Raw genomic sequence first — 19129 nt, 5'->3', positions numbered from 1 at the left:
TCCAGAAACAAAATGAAGCTCTCCATGGAAGCAGTACCCTCAAATTCCTTCAATATCCTTTCAAGATAAAAGCATATACCCCCAGCTTAGGTTTATTCACAACTTGTACATGTGAACCTCTCTGCTGACATGTGCATAGGAAAACACTTACACATAGAAAATCCCCAACAGATGAGATGAAAATAAATATGGAGTACAGTATTCCTGCTCTTGATGAGTCAGTACTCGTCCTATATGCATACCCACCCTAAATATTCTTCCGTCACTCTTTTGTTGGGGTTTATGGTTCACTTACATATTGCCACGGAACTCAGAGAATTGGCAGAACCTGAAAATATCAGCAATAGTACTCTAAACCCCACATAAAAATAATCGTCAACATTTTGTGCTGGAAAAACTATGCTTAGGTGAGAAATCATCCTTGTAAAGATTTATCAATGAGAGGCTAGTCACATCCAGGAGCAGCAGTATCCCTCTACCTGGCATCAGCTTTCAGGCATGCAGTACCCACAATGAGTTGCTCTTTGTCAGAGAGCTGGAGGCCTGAGCAGAGACAATGTGGAGGCTGGATGCTTCTAGAAACAGACCGCTCTATTCAAATCCACTGCCTCCCCCATGTTAATTTCCATAAACCATCTATGAGTCTTAGATACCTTAACTCTTAAAAGAAAATAAAAATATACAGTTAAAACTTCAAAGATGGTGGTGAAAGTGTTAAGTTGTAAAAAGTTATATAAATATAATAAAATAGTTCTTACTTATCACCTCTTTAAAAAGTAAACTAAAAGATAATTACTACAAAAGAGCACATTCTCTGTACAATTTAAAATGTTTTTCATGGTTCAGACTGTGCAACATGCAGGTTAATCACCTCGATTCCAAGTCCCAACTCTGCAGGGCACACCCTGGATTAACTGACACCTGTTCCCTCTTGTGGACTCTGCAGCAACTAAAATGTATTTAGGGGAGGTATGGGGTGGATAGATAGATAGATAGAGAGATAAAGAAAGAAAGAAAGAAAGAAAGAAAGGAAGGAAGGAAGGAAGGAAGGAAGGAAGGAAGGAAGGAAGGAAGGAAGGAAGGAAGGAAGGAAGGAAAGAAGGAAGGAAGGAAGAAAAAAAGATAGATAGATAGATAGATAGATAGATAAATAGATGGATAGATAGATAGAGGTATCCATACTTGTATACATGTATGTACTCACACACACACACACACACACACACACACACACACACACACACACATCCCAGAGGTGGAAGTGAACTGGACAGCCCTGCTGGAGGTTAGGAGGCAGGGGTCTCGTAGGTCACAGTATTCTCTTCTGCCTCTAGGGGGCCCCAGACAGTCCTTTGAGCTCCTAGTACAGCAGAAGGACAGAGCAGCTAGTTGCTTCAGCAGTGGTGAAGGGTGCAAGAGTTACACTCTGAAAACTCTCGGGCCCTGCAACCCAGTCTAAACTCCTTTGTGTCCAGGAGCCACAGCTGTCCTTTATGGATTAAGTCATTGACGATGATTTACACAAATATTTTTTAAAGCTTCAAAATTTATTGCTATACATTTCCTCATAGCATTCACTATGGAAATAGTGCAAATATTTATTCTGAACTCTATAGCATTTGAAAGATCACAAAGCTTTTGATATCTTTTGCAATCATTTATGAAGATCTATATTAAACTTGTATTATTTTTTAAAATTTAAACATTATAACATTCAAAGAGATTATATAATGCTTTGTAAAGGAAAAATTTCTGGAAGCCATTGGGCACTCTGTCTTGATAAAACTTGTTTTCTACCTGCATGAGTCTTTTATTCCCACACAAACTCAGTCAACAAATCCTTACTGACAAGCACATCCCAGGCATTGTCCAAGGCCCTGGGGGGCTTAAGATGGAAAGACACCAGCTCTGCTTGTACTTTGATTACAGATCATACTAGAGACAGACATGCATAACATTTTTTACAATACAATAAAGTGCCTCCGCAGAGGTATTTACAAAATACAGTGAGAACTCAAGACAAGAAGAAGAGCATCTGCCTGGAGAAATTGGGGCAACAGCGTGGACGAGATCTCCATTGAGCTACTTATCCGCGAGCAGGAACTTGCCGTGTAGACAGGTAGGCAGGAGTAACAGGGGTACAGACACTGAAGCCCAGCAGAACTTCAAGGGAGAAGTGTGATGTGGCTGTTCTTGAAGGGAAAGGCAATGGGGACAGCAGCAGGGCAAGGCTGACTATGTGCAATAGGCTAAGGGCTGGGGCTGTACCAGGAAACAGCCTTGCTCTCCTGGAGCTTACATTCTACTAAAGAGTCACAGAATCAACAAATCAAACACAGGTTTCAGAATTCTCTACAGAAAAACGGGGTACTGAAAACAGAGCGAGGAAACGCCTCGTGAAAGTAACAGGGAGGATGGTGACAACATTCTCCTGAGTGTGCCCGCTAAGTGCCAGGTGCTGTACCAAGCACCTGGCAAACAGCATCTGGCGGAATCCTCACAACTCTATGAGGTAGGTATTGTTATTCCTGTTTCACCGAGGAGGGAAGAACTCAAGGAGACTGAGGGCCCTGACAGGCTCTCTAACTGCAAAGTTCGTGCTCTGACACTTGAACCTGCATTTAAAGGCATGAGGAACTCTAAGCAGGGAAGGGACGTGATCACCTCTGCTTCTTTGAAGACTATCTCTGGAGACAAAAGCAGGGGAATAGAGAGAAGAAGGGACAGGGAACAGCTGGAAAAGGGGAAAGCTATTCAAAAGTCCAAAGAGAGGGAAGAAGGTTCCTGTGAACTTAGTAGTTGTGGAGGGAAGGATGTGAGGGGTGTGGCTACCTCAGCACTTGTAACAGGACTAAGATGCTGCAAGCACAGGAATGAGCAACATCCAACATCGTCCCTGTATTTCTGTCTTGTCCAGCTGAAGTTGATTTTGAGCCAAGTTGAAGAATCCAAGATGATGGCGGGTTGTGGTGATAAAATGATGAATTTAATTTCAGACAAGTCCTGTGGGTATACTGGAAACATCACAGCCTCATGCGATGGTCACTAAGACACCGCTTTATAATGGCTTTTACATCTTGTGTCTACCTGAGCGAAGGGCACAGGGAAGAACTACTGAAGCTTTGTGGTATGGTCACTGTCAGTTTGCTTTAAAAGTCTCTTTACAGAAGTCTGCATGGTGGGTTAGATTCTGTTGTAAAAAGAATATATGATTTCCAAAACGTGATCTCAAGACATAGCTGTATGTAAAGAGTTGGGGTTTTGGGTAAGGAGAAGAACAACTTTTGGAAAGCCGTTCTAATAGAGATACTAGCTCTTTAAGAAATATCAATGCTAACTCCAACATTCTTAGCCTGAGTCACTCTGATGGCCGCTAGCTGGGATCCTCTGGCTACAATCCTCCCAGAGCTGGCAAGTTTGCCATTCATCTACCAGCAGGGATGTTTCCAGAAAAAGGGGCCTAAGGCTCAGACATATAAATTTAGTAACCAGAAATTCCAAGAAGTATTGTTACAGTTTGGCAATAAAGTTCCAAAACCAGAGCAGCCCAAACACCAGTTGGAAAGCTTTGGCAATCCTGCTGCTGTATTCTCCCCTGGGAATGAAAGGGTGCTGGAGGTTCTGGTGATAGAGGGCGCAGGTGACACACATGCACAGGTGGTCACACCTTGACTACATTACTTCAGGTCTAATTTTATTGTTTTTTGGTGCTGGGATCTGAACATAGGGACTCATGCATGCTTAACATGAGTGCTCGTTTAAAGTGAACATAAATAGAGCATAGGTCTGACACACAAATACATCAACTATCCCTATAAAGCAACATCATTGTGGCTCCATTCTTCACAGTGTCCTTAGAGCCACTCCCTCTTGTCTTTGGCTCAGATCAATTTAAGTATGTTTTAATTTAAAAACTCACTGAATAATTTAATGCCAGTTTTAATAAATAAGTATCAAGCTATTTCAGTGGTAATAAAGTCAGGCTTCAAACAAAAGAAAATAATTAATACTTTGGTCAGATACTGATTAGTAAAGCTTCCCACTCTGGCTCATTACGCAAAGGATCTGAAGTGCTCTGCAGACTCAGTAAGCTATCAGGCAGCACCTATAAGGGGGCCTTGTATCGCTAACTTGTGTCACAGGAAGAACGAGCCTTACTTTTGTAGCACTACTCAAAGTACTAGTCACAGGCAAGAGAAGAGAACTGGATGGCAGGAGACAATGTGAAGCCTCTGGAGGGATAATCCCTATAGAGAGAAGCCTGTAGGCGCACTGCAACACACCAGCTACTTCCTACCACCTCCATTTCTAAGCTAAGGCCCAGGGTCAAAGTTGAGCACGGATCAGGAGTGCTATCCAGGGGCTATTATAGTGTGTATTTTTTAACAGAAGAAGTTCCAATCAGTCTGTGAATATAATCATTTATTTGTCTTTACAGTGATGATGGAAGAATGTACAGGTATCTTCTTTCAATAAAGTATAAAAATCTGCTTATATACAGTGAAGTCATAATAATCTTTAATTGGGAAACTTATTTGGTACTCCTGATCTGTTTATATTAAAACTGTGGGGGAAACAAATATCTCATGTAAGTGCTACATTTCCAGTAGATTGCACCTGGCATCAGAAGCTCCACTTCATTTTAAGGGTCCTGCGTGCTATTATAAAAGACTAATTTTAAGTCCTAGGACTCAAAATAAACATCATTTGGAATAATAGATATATACATCAAAAATACATCTAGAAAGGCATTGGTTAGTGCTATTAAAAAGCTCTGTGTGCTCAGGTACACTGTTTTCTTACAGGCGGAACCCGGTGGAAATGTTTTCATTCCGTTTCTAGCAATTTGCTCTTGGGGAAGGTCAGTCGAAAGTTACCTGTGGAGACAGAAGAACAAAGATTTCTTAGGCGAAAGGTCAGTAAGACTCACTGAGAATCCCATCTGTACAGTCCTAAGACTGAGCTCCAGGACTGGATGGGATGGCTGCAGACCATTAGTCCCTGGATCCTTTATACTCCAGTATGTCATCCTGGTGACTTTTTATACTTTTTATGCCCAGTTCACTGCCATACATATTACTGCTTATTATTATTACATACAATATTTCTGGTCTACAATTAGCTAAACCAGTATAGAAAGGAAACTTACGGGGCACATAAATAAAACATCCTAGCAGATATCAGCCAAACCCAAACATATTTCTGAGAAAATTCAACCATTAAGAAAATAATGATTTCAGTGGTTGACTTGACTTTACAGCATTTGTGGCCGTGCCGGAGAGACTGTGCAGCTGTAAATTCACAGCCGCATGTTTCAGCCCAGGCTTGTCAGTGTCTCCTTTCCACAATCGCTCCTAAAACATTTGATGACCTGGGGACCTATCTATAAGTGCACAATCTAAGTAATACAGAAGATCCTGGCATGTTGCTTAACTAAATAAATAACCTAAGTAAACAAATGTGTGCCACTCTTGCATATATAGAATATTAGGGAGAGCACCAACATGAGAAAGCTAGCATGCCCAGGAAACCAAATCTTAGAAGACTTCATCTTTTATGAGCCATGTGAAGCTAGCCAGCCTTGCCTGTTATCTAGCTTTAAGCTAGAGCCCCACATCTTTTACACATAAGGATGAACATCTAAACAGGTTGTGTAATTCAGGTTCTTAAGGACTCGGTATGCCTATAGACTAAACAAGTAGGTTATGTGAATGTAATTTAATGTTTAAGAAGTATTCTAATTTTCCACAAGCTACAAGTCTAATGGTCTGGTCTAACAATGTCTTCTTGAGGTCAGAATATAATATACATAAGTCTATGGTTACTGACCATATAAAATAATGGCCATTTTTTAAGGCTTAATTAAAATTCAATCATTCTTCAGTACTTAGTGACTAATAAGAGATGTACACTGTATGAGGCAATGAATGGGTGCCAGCTCCTGTCCATGGAGGGGCGCCTTAACACCTGCCTAATAATATGAACTGTCTGAGTGCTGCCTGCAGAGCAATCTAGAAGACAATCACCAAGGAAGCAGAGGTCTAGTTATGTCTTAGCTACAGGGCTCCTGCCTGTCCGTGTTGATTTCAGGAGTAAATTCCAAAAGAAAGGAAAACAAAACAAACAAACAAAAGCCAAACTGACAGAAGAGATGTACCACCCCAGATTACATGTTGCCATGATAGCATAACCTATATCATGGGAACAGCACTCATGCAGACTCCCTCACTGGTTACAGGGACACTGTAGCTAGGGCCTCAGAGCACAGGAGCCTGCTCCAGATTTCCCTCTCTGAGAGATATAACACACACTGAACGAACTCATCGGATTCCTACAGTGTGACCTTTCAGCCTGGAAAACAAAGTATGAACTGTCTCCACAGTGTCTTCCTAGCCTCAGTGAGTAAATAAACAGTTTAAAACATGACTGAACCAGATTCCCCTAGAACGGACATAAAGCATTTAAACCTGGACTAAACTGGATCTAATCTAAATTTATGGTCAGGAAATGATGTGACCGAATGTTTGCTGTCCCTGGACTGTAAATAGCAGATATTATATTGACTTCTTGGGTGCAGTGTCATCACAGTATTGGATACTATTAAAATAAGGAGAGGCACTCAAGGAAAGGGAAGGGGACGCTAACAATTACACTCATCTTCTCTCAACTCCGTATCTGTGCTCGGTTGGGAGCAGTGAGACCCCAGATCCTGAATTTCTTGTAATTCCCTGATCTGAGTGTCTACAGCTGCTCTAAGCATGAGACCTGAGACCTTCAGGAGTTCCTGATGGCAGGAGAGTGGTTTCTGGTGGGTTTGGCTGGGGCGTGGCTATCTCTATATAATCTGCCCCTGAACACAATAAAGGGGGCATTCTTGGGGAATTCAAACATGACCCGTGTCTCTGTCTGTCTGTGTTTGTGTATTATAACCTCCTGCCCCTTGCCTGAAGCTCAGTAACTGGGTAAAAGCGCATCAAACGCAGACACGGGGGGCACGATGCGCGGCAGTGCTCCTCTAGCGAACAGGACTCCCAGGCAGCTGCTCCAGTGGAAGACTGATTCTCTCCACTGCTGTCTAAAGCTCACTTCCAATCAGCCACCAATCAGGCTGATTCTACCACCAAATACGTGTCTCAAATCTACCCTTCCCTGCTTGCATCTCCTATCACCTTCAGAAAGCTACCACTGTTCCTTATTAGACTACATAGCAACATCTCAACTGGTCTCCTTGCCTCCAAGCTTTCTCTACTGCAAGCCAAATAAGCAAATATGATCATACCTTCTGCAAGAAGTCCTGACTGACTCACAGACCTTCCTGATTAGACCTGCTGCCCACACAATGCCCTTCCCCACTCTCTACATTCCAACCTCTCATCTTCTCTCTGAAGAAACCAACCTTCCTGGTGTTAACCCTCTAATCAAGCCACTTTCCACCTGTGTCTCGCTAGACTCAATTCTACTCGTCCTTTAGGACCAAGGTAAAAGATCCTTCCTCAGAGCAACTTTGCTGAGCCTTGGCATCATGTTCTGCTGTGCTGTCTTTCCCTCTGAGATTCGGGTTCAGAGGAAACAAGTCATTAGCATAAGGATGGCAGAAGCTAAAACAGATCTTGCCAAAACACAAGAGAGGGGCTGGAAAGCAAGGTCAGCCACAGAGTGTGAGCACTCAACAAAACAGAACACACACATAAACAGAGCCTACATTTGCATCTTTAAGGAAAATTCATGTTATACTTGTCACCGTTCTGCCTGTTCTGTACCTAACGTGTGGTATGAAGGATCTACATAACGGGTAAGATTTTGCTCATCTTATTGCTATAATTCTAAAGAGAGCATGCCATCCCTCTGAAGGCGAGTGGGGCCAGCCATTCCTCTTAGCCCAAGAGTCCCCTTCCTCTTTCCTCTGCTTTCTCTCAGAACGTCATTGGCATTTTTTCACCACTGATCAAAACCATATGAAGTAGACCAAAGATCCCTTGTAGGTAGCTACTGTGCCAAGAATGTCCTCACAGAATCAGGACAGATGTAGTAACTTAGGGGTCCTCAAATACAGAGGGGGACCCATGAAGGACCCATGAGGGGAACAACTACATTAGAGTGTTGAGCAAGCTACAAAGGGAAACTACCGCCGGTCTCTGCACCTGTGTTTGCTGACCTGCTCATATTCTTAAGCGTCATCTCCACTGTCCATATCGATGTCTACCTCCTCCGTGTCAGCAGCCCGGGACAGGATGTCCGCCATCAGTGCTTCTTCCAATTTCTTGCGTACTTGTTGGACTCGCTCTTCCTGTTTCCTTTTCAAAATCAGAAGGAAATGAAACTGAAAATTTGGAAAGTAATAAAAATGAAACTACCCTAAGCACCCCCGAATTACTTAGAAAAGCACATTTGCTTAGACTCCCAAGTCTACCTCTATACATACAAACCAAACACTGCAAGTTTCTCCAGAAAAAAAAAATTAAAGAACAGCTAGCTGTCCAAGGGTTGTGATCTCCTGTCTCAAGAGAGTCTGGAAGGAACAGGTGAACTTCAGTGGCCTTTTCCTCAACTTCACGAATTTCAAGTGTGCGAAGATTTGGAGTGATAAGTTAAAAATAAGTAGAAATAACTTGGAAGCAAAGATATGAGAGGATGATAACACAGGAAAGGAAGGAAGAACAACTTCTTAGGTGAAGCATCAACAGAGACGTGCTAGAGGCACAGCAGGCCCGGCTTGCTCTGGCACTCTATGGCTGAGTCAGGAGAGAGCAGTACTGGGAAGCCAGGTCCACACAGAAGAGTCAGGCCCACTGAAGGCTATGACTGGGGACAGAGACAATCTCTTCTGAGATGAGCCTAGTAGGCCAAGACTATTATCATGACCTTCCCTAGCCTGGTGACAGCAAGGTGATCTCAAAGTGACAATACCTGCACATCATAAAGAAGGCCCTAAACCATTAGAAGAAAAACAAAACCCAGGATAAGAGGCTATTAGAATGCTCTGTAGCTCTATGAAGTACAGGGGGGCAGGGAATGATGCAGTTTCCTGGGAAAGTAAGGAAACAGAAATCCGGAAGCAAGCAAGGAAGCCGGAGTGAAAAATAAGGAGGCAGAGGAAGCAGTGAGTGGGTTAGCTCCACGGAGAACAGGTCGTGCCCTCCTGTGTGAGGAGAACTGGAATGGTCAGATGGATGCAGAACAGGAGAAGCAGCTGCAGTAACAAGGAAAACCAGGGACTGTACTGGGGGTGGGGAGGAACCAAGTGCTTTCCTCCAATAAGGCAGACAGATGGCAGCAGTGTGCAAACCTGGGAGAGCCGACAGGGAGAAGAAACATGTTTTGAGGACTCCCTCAAGTCTCTGAGATTAGCCAGCTGTGCAATCCCTTCGGTTCTAACGCCCAGGACTGAATGACACTGCGTCCAAAGTAAGGAGTAATAAGCACCTTCTAGCTATGAAAATACTTTACACTGCTTTATTAAAACAACTAGCACAAAGGATTCCTAAGAACAGACTTCCAGTTCCTGAGTGAAGCTTTGGATCGGGCAGGCAGGAGGAAGGCAGTACGGGTCACTCTGACCTCTACAGTTTCTTCACATCAAATGAAACTGGAGTTCCAGCAAATGCTCGTGTAATGGAGCAGGCTCCAGAAGAAAAAAACTGTTCATTTCTTAACATAGTTGTCTCTTCTCTGGCCCAGTAACTTGTAATTTATGCCAAATGACATATATAAGTCACACTGGCAGTCTCATCCCGAAAGCCAGAACAGGAGAGATGCCAGAATGACGCATCAAGAAAGACGGAGTGCTCTAGAAACTACAGGGAAACCCTGTCTCGAAAAAAAAAAAAAAAAAAGACGGAGTGGGGTACACGGCATCTTGTAAAGAAGGCCATCTCGAGCTCTAATGTCTGTCGCTGAGGGTCTTTTACTTAAACCATGACAACAAACAGGCTTGCTGTCGGGGCAGGCAGAACCCTATGACGTTCTCTAGGGATCTCCCACATCCCATATATACTCCTTGGGCAATTTCTCCCAGTACGGATGGGGGACGTTTGTTGACATGGTCAGATATCACTCTATAGTTAGTTATTAATCACAGAAGCATCAATTAATCAAGAGACAGCTGAATCTAGTGAACCTAACCCAATACAAAGTGTCCTGAAAGAAACTGTGAGGTACAGAGAAGCCACATAGTGGGGAACTGCAGGCACCTTCAACAGTACAGAGCAGTCCTTTCCAGCAGTCAACAAGCAAACAGGAGTCTCAGCCCCGGAGCACACTGTGAATTTCATATTAAGTGTCTGAACTTAACAAAAGACCCCATGCTCCAGAAGGGAAGAAGGTCCAGACATCCCTGATTTCAGCCTAGTGGGGCTGAGCAGAGCACAGGCTGTCCAACCACAAAACTGTAAGCTTGTAAATGCCTGATGCTGTGACTCCCAAGAATGTTACTAAGCACAGAAAACAATTATACCCATGACCGAAAATATTGTCACGTATGCTGAAGAGGTATACTCAATGCTGAGATTTTGAACCAAGTGCTCACACAGAAAGTATACACTACAACTAGAATAACAGAGGATTAGCAGGCTCCCGTGCAAGAGTGAGCTCTTTAGTTAGCAACTTTGCAGAAGCAAATGCCTGCCAGATGCACAAACGCCCACCGGATGCAGTGAGAGGAAGAGCAGCAATGCTACTCATGGTCTCTTCTGAAGCTGTGCCAATTCAATAAGGAATGCTGCTTAATAATTCCTGTTACACCAGTTATAGCAAATGATTTGTTAGACAATTAACCCAAATCCCAGCCTGGTTTTAAGAATCCTCTACTATGAAAAGGTCTAGTCTTGAAGCCATTGGTATTCCCAGAACCCCAGTCCAAACCCATAACAACTCGGTGAAAATCCTGATCGCTATCTCTGTGTTCATACCAAGAAGGAAAAAAAACTTTGGTTCCCAGATAATTATCTTCCTCAAAGTCACAATGATCCATAGAGCAACCTCATCTCTTGCTTTTTTATATTTTCTTTTTAAAAATTCTTCAAAAGTAAAGTTGATTGCAATTTTGCAATTTCAGGAAACCAAAGAATATGAATACAAACTTGAATTTTTTTTCTTTCTTTTCAAAAAAGATTATTTTAAAGTCGAAGGATCGTTTTCCAATTATAGGCTCATACATTTAGGAACATTTCCATATCAGCCCTTATAGATTTAGATGGAAACAAATACAAACAGAAAACTATTTCAAATTGGATGATTCCAAACTGCCATCTGCTGGTTTCGTTTAGGAATGACAGTCCAGGAAAACAGAAACAGTGAAGCACATGTACATACTGCACAACACAATATACTGAGGATCACTATCATCACTATAAAGTAATGGTACAATATCCCAAAGGCTCAGAAAGTCACTTCCTCGTGATCTCCCTATTCAGTATATTACTTCTCTGAAATAATAGCTGGCTTATACTTCAGGATGCTGCCAGTCTAAATCAGGTTTTCTTTTACTGTTGTTGCTAAACACCTGCTTTGTGGCCCAGTCCTAAAAAGACTGAAAGATATTTATAGAGGTAACTATGTCCTCTCTTCATCCTGACTCTGTTTACCTCTTTGCTGTGTCTTTATCATTTGCTTCCCATCTTGCTCTATTGTGAGTATGTATATGTGTATATGCATGTGTATGTGTGGGTGCATGTGTGTATGCTTGTGTGGAGTGAGGTGTGTGTGTATCTATGTGTGTGTGTGTGCATGGATGGGTATATGTCTCTGGAACAATTTGAATCTTCACATGTAACAATAAAGCAGTTATAAGCAAACCTCTAAACTGAGCTTGAATGAAATAAATATACTCATGATAACTAAATTGAACTTTAAAATGTCGTAAGGCAGAAAGGCTCACACCTGCTTTAAAGAAAGGCCGGTTTGCAGACAAACCAATGCACAAAGCATCAGAAAGGCATGGTGGAAAAAGTAAATGGTGTGGTTTGGGAATAGAACACCTGCCTTGAATGCTAGAGGCCTGGGTTTCAATTTCAAGCACTATAAGAGGCAAATCAAAACTAAAAAGAACTGGCATAAAAGGCCTGGTGGATGAAAGGGGCTCATTAGAGCAGAGTTCCAGAGGCAGGGCTCTCAAGCTGCTGCCTTGAGAGTGTGACTCATCTGGTGATGACACACATCCTTGTGACAGTCACTCTCATTCAAAGGCTATTTTCAAGAATATTTTTCTTACAAAGATCTTTATCACATTCCATTCATTTCCGAGAAGCTCTGTCTTAGTCAGGATTTCTATTGCTGTGATGAAATATCATGACCCAAAAGCAACTTGGGGAGAAAAGAGTTTATTTATACACTTCCATATCACAGTTCATCACTGAAGGAAGCAGGAGCTGATGAGGAGGCCACGGAGGGTGCTGCTTACCGGCCTGCTTTCTTATAGAACCCAGGGCCTCCAGCCCAGGGGTGGACAGTGAGCTGAGCCCTCTCACTTCAGCAGCTGCCCTACAGGGCTGCCCGCAGCATGGTCTTACAAAGGCCTTTTCTGAACTGAGATGCCCTCCTTTCAGATGACTCTAGCTGTGCTAAGTCAGCATAAAACTAGCCAACACACTCTGTGAAACCCGAAGTATGATTTTTGATAGATTCATCCCTTATAGATTAGGATTCTTTTTTCAATCTAAAAGGCTTGTAACCAAAACAAATTTCTTTTCCTTTTTCCTTTTTTTTTTTTTTTTTTTTTGAGGATTTGCAAATACAGAGAGATATCTTAGGTATGGGACCTAAGACTGAACACAAAATTCACTTATGCTTCACATAGACTTTATACACCTCAAAAGGCTGAGATGTTGAACTTAGTTTTAAGTTTCGAATACAGAATGATCAACTGTACCCACTGTGACACTGAGCGTAAGGCTTTGCTAAAATTTATCTGACGGCAAAACTGAGGTGTTTTAAAGTTAAGTTACAATGCCTTACCTAATGTCTTCATCTGTGACAATGAAAGCTTTGCAGAGGGGTTGGGATGTGTTAAGCCATACAGCAGGGTTCTTTTCCACGGCTGCAGAGACTTGTCCTGTGATTGGTGCAGAGCTTGTGTGCAAAGCACTGGCCACAGCAGACAGAAGGGTCTCGTCATTACTACCCGGACCGACTCCTGCAATGCGAAAGCAACACTGCTGGAAGGGGAAGCATCCCTGTGCCAGTAGGCCAGCCACTGCCTCACAGAACCAGAATTCTTATGCTCATGTATGGCCATACAGGTAAACCTGACACCCGACAACGCAACGAAGAACAATACTTACCTATTTAACAGCTACTATGCACCAAATGATTGACATTAAACAACGACAAAACAGTTAAGTACTTTAAACAAAATTTCAACTTTAAAACACATTTCCGAAGGCCCTAAACTTCTGAAAAGTTCTGTGCATTTTCTCAAGAAGGGTCAACTATTTAAATACCTTAAAACCCCTATACAAACACTATGCTATATTCAAGCATCCCTATTAACATAGCCTAGATCAATTTCTTCCTCTAGCTTTAATATCAATTTCCAAAAGGATCTCTATTCTTATTGTTATCCTGAGACTTCATGGAATGTCAATGCAAGCATGGCATACCCAAACTTAATCAGTTTTTCCAAATGACCAAAAAATAGTTCAGATTCCTAGAAATAACTGCATACCTTTATGCTTTTAGGAACCTCTCTCCACAGCAAAATTTAAGTAAATAATTTAAAGCAATAATTCCTACAAAATACAAGAATGAGATAATAGCAGAACTATACATTTGGAAGTCTTTTGAGAAGTCTACACTAAGTCAAGACTGAAATTCTAGTCCTTGAAAAATAATGCAACTCTTAAATGAGGCATAGCCATACAAAATGACAAGTAGACTGGCCACTGAGGCCCCTACCCCAGAATCCACTAGGCACCATCAAGGACCAACGTGTATATTCCCACTGCAATTTACAGCAGCAGTTTGTAGAGATGGAGGAGGTCTTGCAGTAGCTCTTTTAGTGTAAGAAGATAAGAGAAACAAAGTGCTGGGGTGACATGGTACTACTTGGGGAACCCTTTGTTCATCTGTAGTTAAGGCTAAAAGCAGCACACGGGTTAAGGGAAATGACATGGCCAACCTGGAGCCAAACATTTCACACAGAAGAAAAAGAGATCCTAGGTGACATAATATACAGAAGCATCCCTATGACACATTAGTCATCTATGCTTTCCCTTGGTTTCTAGCACAAGAGGAATCATCCAGCAAAGCACATGTCCCCCAAAGCGAATGCCTACTGGTTCAAGCCAATTATAGATGCACAATACCTAATTACAGTGCCTGGTACACAGTAGGCCCCTAATAAATATCTATTCAACTAAACTTAGATGATACCTTGAAGGCCTTTGGGTAGCTCCATGGTTTTTATAATTTGTTCTGTTACATCTGATGCACTAAGTCCTTGCAGTCTCTTCTCCCAGAAAAGCTGTAAGGCAAAATTCCACCATTAGTAGACACGGAGACACTGACGCTGCTGGACAGTACAGTGTAAGTCATTCCAGTGGTCCCTACAGTTTTCTGAACAGTACAGTGTAAGTCATTCCAGTGGTCCCTACAGGTTTCTCAACAGTACAGTGTAAGTCATTCCAGTGGTTCCTACAGTTTTCTGATGGTTTTCCTTACAGCATGCTAAATGAAACTTCAAACAAGAACTCTTTCAGCACATCCTAACTCCTTCCGATGAAATTACTCAAAAAGAGTTGTTTTGATTATGTGAACTCAACTGTTACAATATTACAGGTAGTTGTACGTTATAAGCTATACATAATTCTCATAAGGTATCTTCAAAAGAATGTCATAATTTGAATTTTTGAAAATTAATTTATCATAAAATATCAATGTTAAAATTTACCAGAAAAAGAAAACAAATAACAACATCCAACATCTTTATGGAAACATGATGTTTCTAAAGCATTTAAAAGTAGTCTTTTAATACACTTCAGGGGAAAAATACTATACTTATTTTTGATATAAATTTTTCCCAAATATCTTAATACCAGTCATGAATCATTTTCTCCCTGTCGCACAGGTACCTGGGTCACCAAACCACTCAGTGGTCCCAGATGACTGTTCTGTCCTTAGTGAGCACTCCCTGCCCCAGGGAGTCTACATACTTTCCAGATTTTATTCTTATGTCTCACTGAATGTGTCCATCCATGTAGCATAGTCTCTGAGTTCCTATCACTATGCTTGTCTTCAGATGCATAATCAGCAATGGTTCTTATCCTCCTTTTAAAATCTGTATCATATTTACTGCAGACAAGGAGAAACAAAGAATTCTATAGAACTCCCTTCCTTTAATCCTAGACAACAGCACATATTGCATAGTTGCTACTGAAGAACAATGTCTGTAATGAGAAACAATGGAGACAACAGAGCTAAGGTTGTGAAAGACACACGAGCCCATGTGGAAATTCTATGTCCACCGCCTGTGAGGTGGACAGCGCTGGCCATGTCTGACTTCTTCAGAAGCTGTCCTCCCTTTCACAGACGTGGAAGCGATGGCTATCACAAGACTGCTGCGGAGAGTCAGTAAGGAATCTATGTCAAGCCCCTATAATACAGCAGTCATAAAACTTACTACGTTTACTTTGAACAAGATTTAGCTACTTTGAGGGCCTTGGGAAACTTAATAAATAAAGTATCAGATAGCCACCTGTCAGATAAACGAGAAGATATGGTAGTATAATTCTCCTTATGGCAGAATAATAATATATTGTATTTATAATAACCTCAAAATTAGCAGCAAGAGCAGACTCCAACAGACAGTCCTAAAGACCTTTCATGTACACTTATATAGTTCATGTGTCTTACATCTTCCCGCAAGTAAAAGTCACAGTAGAAAACTTAGCCAATTAAGCAGTCAGTCAATACTTGGGAGATGTAAGTATATTAATCAAGAATTCAGTGAAAGTATGATGATTATCATAAATGTCCCAAGAAATCTTTTCCCCATTCTATTTACACCTTGATATGAAAATGTTTTGTTTTTAATACCACAGTTACTCTTTTTAATAAATAAAATAAAATCTAGTTAAATTTCTAATTAATATATGCCGAATTTAGAACTGGAAGATGATTGTCAATAAAGTGTTTGTCTGTAATTATGAGGACCTGAGTTCAATTCCCAGATTCCAAGTGAAAATTCCAAGCATAGTGGCATAGGACTATAATCCTAGCACTGGGGAGGGAGAGAGGCAGATCCTGGGGATCGCTGTCACATCAGTCAGCTTAGGCCAACTGAAGAGACAGGCCATCAAGAGAATATGTCTCAAAGGAGGTAGATGGCACTCATGAGAATAGGAGCTGAAGTTGCCTTCTCTCTCTGTGTGTGTGTCTCTCTCTCATACACACACACATATATACACATACACACACATACACACAAATATGTGTGTAGAACCCAAAGATACATATGTGTATATTATGTACACACTACTCTTTTGCCAGTTCATATTCACTGGTCAACTCACTACAGAAAACTGCCTATGTACTTACTAGACATGTGCAAACTCTTTTCCTTGCAATGACTCTATAGTATAATAATGATCAAGTTACATTCACATCATAGTAACCTGGGTATACGCTAAGGGATAGAGGAGGCTGTGCAAGGCTAATGTGCTGCTATTATACCGTTTTACACTGTATAATACTGCCACATACACAGAAGACTTGGGCATCCTGTGGATTCAGATATTAGAAGGCGTCCTAGGACCAATCTCCTGTGGAAGAAATGACTCTATAATATAATTTGTAAAAATTAAACAACAGTACCAAAAAAAAAGTATGGGAACTATGGGTGGTTATGATTCCTAGTATTTTACACCTAAAATTCTAATTCCAGATATTAAAAGATAATTTTTGAACTTATCAATCTTAATTTTAAACTTCTTGTCAATCATAAAGAAAATTACACAAAAAGCTAGAAGAAAATAAAGAATTGGACTGGAACATGGGTACATGTGTCTAGTTTTCATCAGATTGTAACAGTGCTGCAGCAGCTCCCCAAACTCTATGATCTACTTTCACTATCCTCAGTTTATAACTCATAATCCTTGGGGAGAGGAAGGAGAAGGAAAGTCGTCTTTCACCTAAATCAGTGGTTCTCAGCCTTCTTAACACTGCAACTCTGTATGTAATACAGCTTCTCATGTTGTGGTGACCTCCAACCATGAAATTATTTTTGTTGCTACTTCATAACTATAATTTTGCTACTTTTAGTAATCATAATGCAAATATCTGCTAAGCAGAACATCTGATATGTGACCCCAGTGAAAGGGTTGTTCAATCCCAAAAGGGGTCATGACCCACAGGTTGAGAACAGCTGGCCTAAATGTTTCTCAAGGTCTTCATGAACTTGAGATGTTTACTAGGAATAGATTATGTTCCTCTGAAGTTTTCCTCAGTCGATCCATGCGCAACAACAGTAATATTCAAACTGGAAGTCTTTCCACATCTGCGAGGTGGCCTAGTTTCCTTTCTGTGCTGTGATAAAATACCCCAACAAAAGAAATCTGGAGAGAGAGAGAGGGTTTATTCAGCCTACAATTCCAGGTTACCATCCTTCATTTTAGGGGAAGTCAAAGGCAGGCAAGGCAGAAACCTGAGCCATTACTCGTTCAATGAAGAACAGAGAGTGCATGGATGCCGACCTCTAGGGTTCAGCTTACTTGCTTGGTTTTTGGTTTGGTTTGTTTTTGCTTTTGCTTTTCAAGACAGGGTTTCTCGTGTACAGTGCTGGCTGTCCTGGAACTCGCTTGGTAGAATTCTGGCCTCGAATTCACTGAGATCTGCCTGCCTCTGCCTCCCAAGTACTGGAATTAAATGAGTGCGCCACCATTGCATAGCTGCTTTCTCCATTCTTACTCTAGTTTAGAACCCTCAAGCCAAAGGAATGGTACTGCCCACAGTGAGCTACACACCTCAATTAACATGATCAGGACAGTCCTCCACAGACACGTACACAAAGATAATCTGGACAACCAGACTCAGATAAACTCTTGGAAACTCTCTTCCCCAGGGATTCTAGATTGTTTCAAGTTCACAAAACTATCACAGGAGTTCCCATTTCACCATAACTGCCTAGACTCTCTCAGTACATTTTGTAAACACTAACACTGTAACTAATTTTAACATGAAAATCTGATTTTACCTGCCTAATTCAATGATTTTCTCAACTTAATCTTGCTGCCTGCTCTGATACCTAATGCTCAATAAACATAATATTTAAGAGAAACATTGATTTAATAATTGGATCAAGTCCCAAAATCAATACACTATCACCTTGGGTTATTAAGTACCTTTCTAATCCTTACCAACAAAATCCCTATGTGCCTCTCAATTCTTCTTGTCACACTCCAGAATACTAGAAAAATCAGATAGCTCCCAAGTGAACATCACTTTTTATTGCCCACTGACTGTGGGAAAAATATCAGGTGGGATTAAACATTACTTGTGTATAAGCACTGAGCACCTAAAACATTGGCAATGAACAATGCTGGAAGAGTATCCTGGCCAGTACGCGGCTGACACCTCACTGCTCCTTCTGTAGGGTCTTGGTTTAGTACGTACATCAGGGCATTATCTGGCACAACTGCCTACACTTTATCTACCCTGGCCTCCCAAAGAGGCAAAGAGGATGGTGTGTCACCAAAGCCACCAAATATGTCAACTGTAAGTAAAATTAATCCCAAACATAGCATCTTTGTTTTTTAACTGCCAAGGTTTAATTTGGACTTTGGGAATATATTAATTTGTCTTTTGAAAAGCATCTTTATACCCGTCACCACCCTGAGAGCATTACCTCACTCTGAACAGATCTACACTCTGAGAAAGTCAGGTGCATGGTAAGGCGGTGAGTCCTGAGTGGATGAGTGTTGCTGACATGAATGGGCCAACATACTAACCTCAATATTAAAGAACTGGGGAAGAAGAGGTAGCTCTAGAAAATGTACAGGAATATTCTATAGGTACACAGAAATGGAAAATAATGCCTGCCCAAAGAAGTAGCTTAAGCAGTAACCAGCATTCCTTGGTTTTACACAGAGTAGCCAAAGCAGGTTATCTGAACTGTATATACTGAAGCCTGACTCTCAGA

The 19129-nt window shown here is 41.4% G+C and overlaps 1 protein-coding gene across 3 annotated transcripts in view; it reads right to left on the bottom strand.

Annotated features, from left to right (window-relative positions):
• Nucleotides 1-4405: 4405 nt before the first annotated feature.
• Mbd2 (methyl-CpG binding domain protein 2) overlaps nt 4406-19129 on the bottom strand; it is a 54432-nt gene continuing 39708 nt past the window's right edge. Inside the window, exons 4-7 of one of the 3 annotated variants that reach the window (XM_038330700.2) lie at nt 14368-14458; nt 12952-13129; nt 8142-8294; nt 4406-4877 (exon numbers count right to left, since the gene is read on the bottom strand). In XM_038330700.2, the coding sequence (XP_038186628.1) occupies nt 8168-8294; nt 12952-13129; nt 14368-14458 (396 nt within the window). In that variant the 3' untranslated portion in view covers nt 4406-4877; nt 8142-8167. Of the gene's footprint in view, nt 4878-8141; nt 8295-12951; nt 13130-14367; nt 14459-19129 lie in introns of those variants that run through there. The other 2 variants (XM_038330699.2, XR_005285454.1) reach the window with 2 other exon arrangements.

The sequence above is a fragment of the Arvicola amphibius genome, chromosome 5 (genome assembly GCF_903992535.2).
Source record: "Arvicola amphibius chromosome 5, mArvAmp1.2, whole genome shotgun sequence".
Taxonomy (NCBI): domain Eukaryota; kingdom Metazoa; phylum Chordata; class Mammalia; order Rodentia; family Cricetidae; genus Arvicola; species Arvicola amphibius.
The sequence above is the reverse complement of the archived record's forward strand: the minus strand, read 5'-3'. Positions and strand labels throughout refer to the sequence as shown.